This window comes from Polyodon spathula, chromosome 7, assembly GCF_017654505.1.
Source record: "Polyodon spathula isolate WHYD16114869_AA chromosome 7, ASM1765450v1, whole genome shotgun sequence".
Classification (NCBI taxonomy): Eukaryota; Metazoa; Chordata; class Actinopteri; order Acipenseriformes; family Polyodontidae; genus Polyodon; species Polyodon spathula.
The window spans coordinates 3081192-3094363 of NC_054540.1; the positions used below are offsets into that span (position 1 = coordinate 3081192).

General features: G+C 38.4%; 1 protein-coding gene across 1 annotated transcript; it reads left to right on the plus strand.

Annotated features, from left to right (window-relative positions):
- Positions 1–8516: 8516 nt before the first annotated feature.
- LOC121317935 (islet amyloid polypeptide-like) lies at positions 8517–11583 on the plus strand. The gene is made up of 4 exons (XM_041254026.1): positions 8517–8600; positions 8885–8973; positions 9320–9436; positions 11341–11583. The coding sequence occupies exons 2-4, from the start codon at positions 8894–8896 to the stop codon at positions 11528–11530; spliced, it is 387 nt and encodes a 128-aa protein (XP_041109960.1). The 5' UTR covers positions 8517–8600; positions 8885–8893; the 3' UTR covers positions 11531–11583.
- The last annotated feature ends 1589 nt before the right edge of the window (positions 11584–13172 follow it).

Below are 13172 nucleotides of genomic sequence, written 5' to 3' on the forward strand. Positions count from 1 at the left end.
CAACACTTTACACTCGGTCTCTAATTACTGTGTATTTACATAATAGCTACAAAGTAAACACATGCGTACATACAGTGTTATTATGCATAGTTACAATGTACTTAATATTTAAATCTTCTTGAGCGATATATGTAAGCACACAATTGTAGCAGAAAATGGTTAGGGTTAGAGTTAGAGTTTGGGATAGGGTTATATTATGCAAAAAAATACATGTTAAGTACATTGTAATTATGCACAATAACATTGTATGTACACATGTATTTACTAAGTAACTACTATGTAAATACATAGTAAGTACAGACACAATGTAAAGTGCTACCAACAAAACATGCAATATTTCCATATTGTAATGTGCAGGGCTTTGTCCTCTCCCAATATCATAGGAATTGCTTTATTTCTTTATTGCTATTTAGATCTGTTGAAAGACTAATAAAATATTGTTGTTTTTTATGCCACCTTATAAACCATCACCTTCAAATTGCTTCTGTTGTCAGTTACACTTGTCTCTGTCATGAGGGTGAAAAATGAAAGATTAGTTGAAGTTTTAATTCTGGGGACGCAGCCCTTCAAAGGAGCAGTGTTTAAACTGACAGCAATCAATAACAAGCAGTCCACTTTTCCCTTCAGGCGAGATGCAACACTGAGGTTTTCCCTGCTTGCCTCTGGCACTGCACTCCCACATGTTAATGTAATCACCCTTGTTTATATAGCAAATGATTTTCCTCAATATAGATGTCAGTGGAAAAAAATGACCTGCTTAATGTTCTGCATCTGTAAAGTTACATGCAAATAAAATTTTTCATTAACGATCGAAATGTTTTTCCTCATGGCTGTTAGTGGACCAGTAAGATGTACCTATCTCTGTTTGCTGTCACAGAATCCTAAACCTGTGTTTCTCTGTGGAACGCTCATGAAATACTCAGGTCCACAGTCACAAAGCTCCTCCAAGCTAAAAAGGGAAAAGTTGTTACAAAGCTCAAAGTAAGCGAATTGCTCCAATGTGCTCCTTAGCTGTGTCTTGCTAGTTTTGTGACATTAGCTTTTCCTTTAACAAATGGTGCAAACTGAGCACATTGGTAAGTGCTTAGTGAACACGACCCTCCATGTCTTTGTTGCCTCCTTTCAGGATCTGATTCTTTGTTTTTAAAACTAAAAGCTACTGGACTGATGCCATACAAGACTAAGTGGAGGCGGATCTCTTCTCCTTCAGGTTCAGTGGGTGAAGAGGTAACAGGAACTGAAGTCGGCCCATGCTCTTCACTCGGTGCTCTGGTGGCAGTGCTCAGCTCACATTAAAACAGGGCTGCAGCTGAAGAGCTATAAAGCAATCGTCCGTTCTAACCATGAGGGGAGAAAAGGCCAAAGCGGTGCAATCTTGTTGGGTCCTCAGCCAAGAACGGCAACTCATCTGGAATCGATTTGAACCCAAATCTCTTGATCGCTTGCCCTCCACGTTGCAGGGCTTTAAAAAGGTGTGCCACTGTGCATCCCTCAATGACTTAGCTGGACTGGGTCATTCAGCCCACAGAGGTTCAATAGGGTGTGTGTGTGTAGGAGACAATTTCCACTGTTTCCAGCAGGAGCTCACACCTACTCTATCACGTGAAATACGAACGCAACACAAACATCCATTAAAGCAGGGTACACTGCACTACAGCACACACATTGGGAAGTAACTTAGCATCCCCATATTCTCAGTGTTTCTCCGAGTTTAACATTATGTTGTGAATATGAATGATTGAATTGCTAGAGAACAGAGTAATATATTGTATCGTTTTCAGTACCTGTTTTTGAGCAGTGTCATCTGTTGTGTATAAATCCAATTGAAAGTGGGCTGTTAGTTCTACAGATGGCACTTCAAGCTTACACAGCAGAACATATTCACACAGATTAGAGACTGGCTGCTGCATATGTCTGTTTGTATGACTAGGAAAAAGTTTGACACTCATAAAACTGTTCTAAACCATTGAGGAAGCCAACAACAGCATAGAACAGATCACTTTCATTAATATGAAAACTTAATTACCTTTATAAGAAGGGATTTGGAAAATGTTACAAAAGGTTTTAAAAAATGTCTAAGGAAAATAGTCAAAAATAAATAATGAAAAGAGTTAAGAGTTAAGACTTGAATAGGACACAACAGAATACAGGTACGCTGGAGCCTATCATTTTGGATGTATTGTGTAACCTATGCATGCATCAAGTTGTCAGGTGGATAAATATGTTATATAATACATCCTTGAAATGATGCTTTTGCCTGTTAGTTTTGTTGTCTTGGGCCTCGATCAAGCAATGGTGTTTGTGCTGAATGGTGGGTTTGCTTGGTGATGACGATTACAATAATGTCCACTAGGGCCTTGGGCGAGATCCTCAAATTCCATTCGAACAAGGGTCCCCAGGAGTGAAAGGATTGTGAAGCATTTGTACCACCTGCACTGGCAACATGATTGATGCATCTGACGAGCAACAGCGCCAGACTAATGAAATGATACCTTTTGTGTTTAAATTGTGTTGTGCTTATATGCTTTACACACATGAAGAGTGCATTTGATACCATTCAGTGCTGCAACAGGTGCATTCTGTTCCTCTGCTGTTTGTTTGTTTAATTAAATGTTATGATTATCTGAAGCACAACGCATAAACATTAACAATCAGTGAGTGGACTAAGTGTCAGTGAGCGGAGCACTAGCCCCCATGCTGGGCCTCCCACACGATCACTGCTGTAACACATTCTGCGTATTGTTCAATAATAACCCAGACGGCATTCTAATAATTACTTTGATTAATTAATACAACAATAGCCTCTGTGTGTGTGTTCTAAAACCAGAAAAGATCCATTACGAGAAATCTGTTTAGCCAGATGATGCCGAGTTCAACTCAGTGCAGTCAGTGCAGTTTGTGGACGGACATTTTCTTTCTTTCTTTCTTTCTTTCTTTCTTTCTTTCTTTCTTTCTTTCTTTCTTTCTTTCTTTCTTTAAATGCACACATTTATAGTGCCCTTCTGTATGACAATTGCATGAAGGGATTAAAAGTGTTATTTTAAAATGCAATGTTTAATATTTAGTATAATTAACATTCAGATGGGTTTTCCCAGAACCTCACACTATAAAGGCACCAATACCAAAAAGTGAGAATCTTGTTAATTAAACATTCTTGACTGACTGTCAGCTTGAGGCTTTTACAGACAGGACCTGAGTGTTGGGACAGACATGGCTGCTTTAACTATTAGGAAGCAAGTATTGCAACCAGGAGAGGTGAGGGAGAAGGGGACCTGTGGTTGCTAAGTGAGTGTTTCTCATTATGCTAAAGGAGCACGGTATGGAGGCTGAACGTCTGACATTATAAGCCAATAACCCTGAACGTCTTCAATAACCGGTAAATATACCCTCCACTTGAGACATTATAAGCCAGGTGTGGGTATGGAATTTCACAGTCTTCTTCTTCTTCTTCTTCTTCTTCTTCTTCTTCTTCTTCTTCTTCTTCTTCTTCTTCTTCTGTCTCTGTCATCACATCCTTTATGACTAGTTTAAAAAACCACTGTGGCCTAAAAAGGGCTCTTTAGCATGTCTTCTCTCCAAGTCCAGCTGGTACGGCTCTTTAATGAAGGCTTAAATACAGCATCCCTACATTGTGCTTGTTAAATACAGCATACCTACATTGTGCTTGTTGAATACAGCATCCCTACATTGTGCTTGTTGAATACAGCATACCTACATTGTGCTTGTTGAATACAGCATCCCTACATTGTGCTTGTTAAATACAGCATACTTACATTGTGCTTGTTAAATACAGCATACTTACATTGTGCTTGTTAAATACAGCATACCTACATTGTGCTTGTTAAATACAGCATACCTACATTGTGCTTGTTAAATACAGCATACTTACATTGTGCTTGTTAAATACAGCATACCTACATTGTGCTTGTTGAATACAGCATCCCTACATTGTGCTTGTTAAATACAGCATCCCTACATTGTGCTTGTTAAATACAGCATCCCTACATTGTGCTTGTTGAATACAGCATACCTACATTGTGCTTGTTGAATACAGCATACCTACATTGTGCTTGTTAAATACAGCATACCTACATTGTGCTTGTTGAATACAGCATACCTACATTGTGCTTGTTGAATACAGCATACCTACATTGTGCTTGTTAAATACAGCATACCTACATTGTGCTTGTTAAATACAGCATACCTACATTGTGCTTGTTAAATACAGCATACCTACATTGTGCTTGTTGAATACAGCATACCTACATTGTGCTTGTTGAATACAGCATACCTACATTGTGCTTGTTAAATACAGCATACCTACATTGTGCTTGTTAAATACAGCATACCTACATAGTGCTTGTTAAATACAGCATACCTACATTGTGCTTGTTGAATACAGCATACCTACATTGTGCTTGTTAAATACAGCATACCTACATTGTGCTTGTTAAATACAGCATCCCTACATTGTGCTTGTTAAATACAGCATACCTACATTGTGCTTGTTGAATACAGCATACCTACATTGTGCTTGTTAAATACAGCATACCTACATTGTGCTTGTTGAATACAGCATCCCTACATTGTGCTTGTTGAATACAGCATACCTACATTGTGCTTGTTGAATACAGCATCCCTACATTGTGCTTGTTGAATACAGCATACCTACATTGTGCTTGTTGAATACAGCATACCTACATTGTGCTTGTTGAATACAGCATACCTACATTGTGCTTGTTAAATACAGCATACCTACATTGTGCTTGTTGAATACAGCATACTTACATTGTGCTTGTTAAATACAGCATACCTACATTGTGCTTGTTAAATACAGCATACCTACATTGTGCTTGTTAAATACAGCATACCTACATTGTGCTTGTTAAATACAGCATACTTACATTGTGCTTGTTAAATACAGCATACTTACATTGTGCTTGTTAAATACAGCATACTTACATTGTGCTTGTTAAATACAGCATACCTACATTGTGCTTGTTAAATACAGCATACCTACATTGTGCTTGTTAAATACAGCATACCTACATTGTGCTTGTTAAATACAGCATACCTACATTGTGCTTGTTAAATACAGCATACCTACATTGTGCTTGTTAAATACAGCATACCTACATTGTGCTTGTTAAATACAGCATACCTACATTGTGCTTGTTAAATACAGCATACCTACATTGTGCTTGTTAAATACAGCATACCTACATTGTGCTTGTTGAATACAGCATACCTACATTGTGCTTGTTGAATACAGCATACCTACATTGTGCTTGTTGAATACAGCATCCCTACATTGTGCTTGTTGAATACAGCATACCTACATTGTGCTTGTTGAATACAGCATACCTACATTGTGCTTGTTGCATAAACAGATCACTTCACCATTTTTACTGAAGTGCTGTGTTTACTTCATTATGAGGACAGCCATGAACAACCCACTCACCCGTTCAGAGGCTCATCGTTTAGTTGTCTGTTTGTGGAACTGCAGTTCCCCACGAACATGCACAGAGCATGCTCTATGTAAGGCTGTTCACAAGATTGGGGGGGGGGGGGCATTACTGTAGGTGTTGTTATTTATTAGAACACCCCATTGCTACTGTTATTTTGATGTGTTGTGCTTATAAAATCAAACCACTGTATCTGAAAATCTTGGAAAATTGTCAAGTTACCGATAGTCTATCCGGAAATTGAAATTCTCACACCCAGAGGTTTTCATGCAGGTAAGTATATAAAGGATGTAAATGACCAATCTTCCATCCATCCATTATCATTAACCACTTAATCCTTTACAGGGTCACGGTGAGCTGGAGCCTAACCCAGCAGACACAGGGCACCACACACACAGAGGGCAATTTAGAATGACCAAATCAACCTGAACAGCATGTCTTTGGACTGTGTAAGGAAACTAGAGTACCCGGAGAAAACCCACGCAGACACGAGGACAACATGCAAACTCCACACAGACAGACCCCTAGGCCAGAATCGAATCCAGGCCCCTGGCACTGGGAGGCAGGCAGCAGCGGTGTTCTAATTTGCTGGGATTCTTAAATCCAATTCACAGATACAATTTGGACAATGCGGGATCCCATCCTGTTACCAAAATTCCATTGACATCTTTTGTTTTCATACCTCATTGAAGCTTGCTGCTGATCCTTCTGGAGTCTATTTGAGAACGATCGCTGGCCAGCAATCTGTTATAAAAAGCACTTGGCTGCTCTGTGCTGCTCTGTGGAATTGAAATGCTCCTGTGGAACAGCTCTTCACTGCTGAATTGAAATGCTCCTATGGAACAGCTCTTCACTGCTGAACTGAAATGGGTACCTTCAGTGTCTTAACCCCTGAAGGTACACAAGGAATTGAATGTGTGTTCAAACAGTTTCTTCTCAAAATACAATTGAGTGTGACTCAAGTATCACAAGGAGACTCACTAATTTGGATGGCCAGATCAAACCTGTCAGTACATTATAAACCCTGTTAGATTCAGCCTGTCAGTGCATTATAAAACATGTTAGATTATGTCACTACATTATAAACCCTGTTAGATTCAGCCTGTCAGTGCATTATAAACCCTGTTAGATCCTGTCAGTGCATTATAAACCCTGTTAGATCCTGTCAGTGCATTATAAACCCTGTTAGATCCAGCCTGTCAGTGCATTATAAACCCTGTTAGATCCTGTCAGTGCATTATAAACCATGTTAGATCCTGTCAGTGCATTATAAACGATATTAGATCCAGCCTGTCAGTGCATTATAAACCCTGTTAGATCCAGCCTGTCAGTACATTATAAACCCTGTTAGATCCTGTCAGTGCATTATAAACCCTGTTAGATCATGTCAGTGCATTATAAACCCTGTTAGATCCTGTCAGTGCATTATAAACGATATTAGATCCAGCCTGTCAGTGCATTATAAACCCTGTTAGATCCAGCCTGTCAGTACATTATAAACCCTGTTAGATCCTGTCAGTGCATTATAAACCCTGTTAGATCATGTCAGTGCATTATAAACCCTGTTAGATCCTGTCAGTGCATTATAAACCCTGTTAGATCCTGTCAGTGCATTATAAACCCTGTTAGATCATGTCAGTGCATTATAAACCCTGTTAGATCCTGTCAGTGCATTATAAACCCTGTTAGATCCAGCCTGTCAGTGCATTATAAACCCTGTTAGATCCTGTCAGTGCATTATAAACCCTGTTAGATCCTGTCAGTGCATTATAAACCCTGTTAGATCCAGCCTGTCAGTGCATTATAAACCCTGTTAGATCCTGTCAGTGCATTATAAACCCTGTTAGATCCAGCCTGTCAGTGCATTATAAACCCTGTTAGATCCTGTCAGTGCATTATAAACCCTGTTAGATCCAGCCTGTCAGTACATTATAAACCCTATTAAAGGTAATTTAAATTTAGAACTAAGAAGAATTCTTCTTCTTTCGAGATATCTGGCAGTAGACATATCTCTATAGTGGGCCAATAGGTCGGATATATAGAATTATATATATATAATAATATATATATTATTTACAGAAGCCGGAAGGCCTGTTTCTTACTGCAAGTAGATTCTACTTAAATCTACACACCTTTTGCATTTTTAAAAATATAAGTCTGCTTTTATATTTATATTGCTGTCTAAAACAATATTGTTTTGTGCCCTGTTATCTAAGTAAATCAAGTAATTGTTCACAAAATGCAAGCTGCATTTATAGATATCATCAATATAATGTTCCTTCTTTGAAAATGCTGTTATTGTTTGACTTTGTTTAGAATTGATTGAGTTAGGTATTATTTCATTTTCTAAAGAGATTCCATATCACTTTGATACTTTACAATCAATTAGAGGGGTGCTTAAAAGCATCCATTTACAACAATCTAACAGAGCAGTTGCAATAGCAATGCAGAGCTACTCTTTTAATGATGCGTAAGGGGTGTTTGTATTCTTTGATCCAATATGTTTTTGAGGACTTGTTAAATCCCAACAGTCTATTATAAATTTATAAATAATAATAATAATAATAATAATAATAATAATAATAATAATAATAATAATAATAATAATAATAAGATCTTTTTTTAAAAACATAGATTAAGCAAGTGGAATACCTAACCCTACAGTTTGAAAAATGATCCAATTGGAAAAACCAAACGGTTGACACATTTCGCTGTAGTTTTCCATGTTTAACCAGCAGTTTGCTTTCAGTTTCTGTGATCTTGGGTATCGATCGAGTGTCCTCGCCAGGTCAGTGACTGGTGTGTGGGCTTGTACTAGTTTATGTATTAATATGTGCTGCTGCTGCCGCTGCTGCTGATGATGATGATGATGACGGTGATGATGATGCAGTGACGATGCTCTGATCATTATGTGTCTCCAGCTTCTCGCAGCTCCCTTTCTCTATGTACATCTAAATCAGAGGCTATATTTGGATTGGGTGATGTCACAGGTGGGTAAGGCGTGAAGCATATATAACTCCTGCAGTCTCTTGAAGCTCAGAGAAACTGAAGCCTAGGTCCAGCACACGCCAGACCCTGCTGCAGAACTAGGCTGGACTTGTTCCTTTGCTGAACCCTGATTCCAAGATACTAATAGTAAGTGGATGCCTTTGTTTGTGTGCCTACCTGCTGCAGAATTCTAAAGAGCATAGATCCCTTCTGCGGGAACATAACCCTACAGGCACATGCTCATGTTTAGCTTATACATTTTGAAAGTTTAATTATGGGGCATTGATAGTAATTTAATAGTAGTAAATTAATCTTATTGAAAAGATGCTTATATTATTGTAGGCTGGTTTTCTGCTTTAAATGTATGGTTTTGTAATTCCTTTCATTGTCAAGACAATGAATGACGCTGTGATGATTGCTCTGGTTTTCAGAAGTGTACAATGTGTTACTTGAGGCTTCCTACTGTTCTCATTGTGCTGTCTATGACTCTAAACTGTCTCAGCACCACCCCGGCAAACAGGTGAGTAACACACTGCATTCAGTAACAAAACTATCATATTGCACTAGTCTTAAACACATGTACTTCTGCAACCTGTTTCACTGGCTCTACCTTCCAGTCTCATAACTTCTTGGTTGAATCATTTTCTTCAAATTGCACATTCACCTTTTATTCCTCTAATGTGCATACATGTATCTTTTTTTTGTCATTTTTGAGTTTGGAACTTTGTCACAAAATAAGACAACTAATTATATCTATTATATATACATCCCTAGTATTGCAATGTCTGTGTTTTATTTTCCTCTTTGGAAAAGGCAATATTTTATTGTCATTCTAATGTGTTTGTTTGCCCCCTGCCTGATTCAAGGGAGCAGTCTGATGTTCGACCGGGCAGAGAGAGCTGGCTGCTGCCTGGCTTCGCAAAAAACTCCTTCATCAGTCTCACCGCTACAGTGCCAGAGCAGGAGCCCATCAAGGCAAAGAGGTACTGGAGTTGCTTTGCTATTTCTCAATTACATTGAACGGCGTCTGTGCAGCATCAGCTCGCAGACGAGTGGGTCTTGCTCTCTACAGTGCACTGCATCGAATGCTGATGCTGATTGATAATGCAAGTGTGTCAGCATCAAATATGTATAATAGGTGTGTGTCAGTGTTAGATATTGGCAATAGAAATCTGTTAGCATCAGAAATTTATAATAGGAGCATGCCAGTCTTAGAAACTGAACTATGAATTCCTCCTAGTTAAAAATAAAAATGCATGGTTGATCATAACCAGCTACATGTTTCTATCTGCAATATTATATTTGTATATAGAACTGTGTATTGAGGAACCAGACTTTGCTGTAATTGATTACAAAGGAAATATGAAAAAAAACACAATTTCATTTTGAATCAGCTGGATCTTTTGAAATGTTTTCTTAAATTGCTTCCATTATACAGAGTGATGGATAAAGCTGGTCTACTCGTGATGTAACATAAACTAAAGCAAAAATGTATGCATAGGGTCTGGTTTTTAACAAAATATTTTGCAGTGAGCACAGTTGCATTTATATTAACCAGGCAACAGTTACCAAAATAATGACAAAGATTTCTCTGTTGCAGAGCCGTCTAAGTACAGGGTCATGTGTCATTATCTCATTTATAACTTAATAATGAATCGAGTTGGGGTAGTAATAAATAACCTAAAATAAACTGGCAATGTCTTAATTACATTAAGAATTAAAGGTACTGTTTCCCCATTGATATAAAGCATATACTTGAATGTTACAGTATGTGTATTTCCCTGAAGGCGTTGAAAGCAATCAATAAAGCTACATGTTTAGACCTCATCCAAGCTTTATACTGTACAGTCAATGAAGCTGCATGTTTAGACTTCATCCAAGCTCTACACTGTACAGTCATTAAAGTTGCATGTTTAGACCTCATAGAAGCTCTATATTGTACAATCAATAAAGCTGCATGTGTAGACCTCATAGAAGCTCTATATTGTACAATCAATAAAGTTGCATGTGTAGACCTCATAGAAGCTCTATATTGTACAATCAATAAAGCTGCATGTGTAGACCTCATAGAAGCTCTATATTGTACAATCAATAAAGCTGCATGTGTAGACCTCATAGAAGCTCTATATTGTACAATCAATAAAGCTGCATGTGTAGACCTCATAGAAGCTCTATATTGTACAATCAATAAAGCTGCATGTGTAGACCTCATAGAAGCTCTATACTGTACAGTCCTGTCAGTCACAAGAGGCTTTTCCTTTTAAAATATCTGGATACAATAAAAAGACATCCCAGCATGAGAACTTTCATCTGACATTACACCCCATGATGAGCATTTAAACACCATTGAGATACAGGGGGATATTGTTCATCAGGGTGGAGTTACATACAGCATTAAATGTACAACCATTTCTTTTTGTCAGTGCCTTTTTCCTACAAAAATGTTTGAGTTAAGCATGGAAGACTGGTCAAACCAAACGGAAGACTGGTCAAACCAAGCAGAAGACTGGTCAAACCAAGCACAAAGAAATATAAGCAGCACTTTTCCAACTGGTCTCAACATATTCAATCTGCAAGACCCTTTCATGTTTACATTCACTATATGCATTAAGGCTAAGTCTAGTTTTATAATTATTCACCCTTCATCTCAAACAACTCAATGAAGAATAGAAAACTGTTTAGGCATGTGCCTTCATCAGTGTGGCTGGAGTATTAGAGAATTTATCAATATTTCTGGACTGAATAGAAATGAATTTTTGACTTTGGACATAGACTGAAATGGTATTTCTGTGTTGGATTATTATTATTATTATTATTATTATTATTTATTATTATTATTATTATTATTATTATTATTTAAAAAAAAAGTTTTGTTTTCCATTTTCAGAGGTCATATGGAAAAGAGGAGGTGCAACACAGCTACCTGCGTGACGCAGCGCTTAGCGGACTTCCTCGTCCGATCCAGCAACAGCATCGGCACGGTCTACACGCCGACTAATGTGGGCTCCAACACGTATGGAAAGAGGGCTGGACTGGCTCCACTCAGCAGAGAATCTCTGAAATATATACCGTTTTAGGACACGGCGTAGTCATGGAAATCAATTGTAGTTTTCTGTACAAAACAAAAAGAAAAAAGAAATAATAAATGTAGTTGTTTTTAAACTGTAACCTACCAGTGTCTTTTTTGGTGTGACGAGTCTGGTTAAGACTACTGTATTTGTGTTTTTAAGTGCACAGTGTTAATAAATTGAGCGCATTTCACTTATTGATTAAGCATTTAGAATTGTAATTGTAATTATCATTATCAGAACATTCCGAGATAAATATATTCCATAAAAAAAATATATATATATATATATATATATAGTAGGTCTAACTTTAAAAGCTTTTGATATATCAATATCTTTATTCGATATGATGAAGCACGGAAGCTATTGTTAAAGGGTTGTAGAAAACACGAGCACAGAGGAATCCCTCCATTCCGAAGAACAAAGGGTTCGAGTCAAATGAGCTTAACAATGATCTGGTCACAGTGATGGAGTCCAGTGCATTCAGGCATTACTCAATGCGTGTTGCACCACACAAGTGAGACATGCTGGCATAGCAACATGCGAATAGGCCTACACAAAATTATTCACTAAACATTTAACATCACTATATTAGAAAACAAGATTCATCTTGAGGGCATTATTAAAAACATCCTGCCCCAAAAAAAGGAACAGCAGAACTGTGCCATGCAAAGCAGCAGAGCCACAGCGAGTATTTTCCTGTGCAATGCTGTATGAAGCTTTCTGCTCAATTAAAAGTACCTTGCCCTTCAGTAAAACAACAACAACAAATCCCTCCTTTTAAAACAATGTATGTGCAGTACAAAACACAAAACTATTGCTATGAAACACAGGCCGAACAGGTGCAAAATAAAGCCAAAACTATACCATGGGCAACTGTGAGATAGCAGGGAGGGGGTTAAAATCCTCCCTGCTTTAACAACATGTGAAAATGCACTTTTGGGTGAATGGGCTAAGGGTTTTAAATTGGTTAATTGTTTTATTGTTTAGTTATCCCCTGCACCTGGTGATAATTGTAAATTAGAGCCAGGTGCAGGGTATTTAAGAGAGGCAGCCAGTCTGCTCAGGGCTGCTGAGTGAGCAGTCATTTTGAGAAAGGTATTGTGTGTTTTTTTTGGCAGGTAAACGGCATATCCATCCTGCAAGCTAGTTAGGAACTTAAAACGAACGTTTAGTCAGTACTCCGAAGGAGTTAGGTGTTTGTTTTGTCTTGTTGTGTGGTTTTTTTTGTAATTAAAAGTGCGCAACAGCGCTATTTTTCTTTCAATTTTGTGTGTGGATCGTGACGTTTTTGAAGGGAAAAGAACCTAAGCGAGTCTGTTTGGAGAGCCGGCCGTCACATTTGGTGTCAGACGTGCCCTTCTCAAGTCACACTCACACAAAGAAAGAAAAAAAAATGGATATGAAAACGAATTGTTCAAATGAATAAGGACACTGCTGCTCTAAAAGAGCAGGATAGAAAGTTGAGGCAGATATTGGGACTGCTGAGAGGAGGAGGAGCTGCCACTCCCAGAGCCCAGAGAGGAGGAGGAGGAGCTGCAGCTCCCAGAGCCCAGAGAGGAGGAGGAGGAGGAGCCGCTCCCAGAGCCCAGAGAGGAGGAGGAGGAGCCGCTGCTCCCAGAGCCCAGAGAGGAAGAGGAGGAGCCGCCGC

What these genes read in the sequence shown, in the direction of transcription:
- LOC121317935 (XM_041254026.1), top strand. Translation starts at nt 8,894, where the DNA reads ATGTGTTACTTGAGGCTTCCTACTGTTCTCATTGTGCTGTCTATGACT. An exon ending in AGCACCACCCCGGCAAACAG is followed by an intron (nt 8,974 to 9,319) that starts GTGAGTAACACA and finishes GCCTGATTCAAG; the next exon opens with GGAGCAGTCTGATGTTCGAC. An exon ending in GAGCCCATCAAGGCAAAGAG is followed by an intron (nt 9,437 to 11,340) that starts GTACTGGAGTTG and finishes TTCCATTTTCAG; the next exon opens with AGGTCATATGGAAAAGAGGA.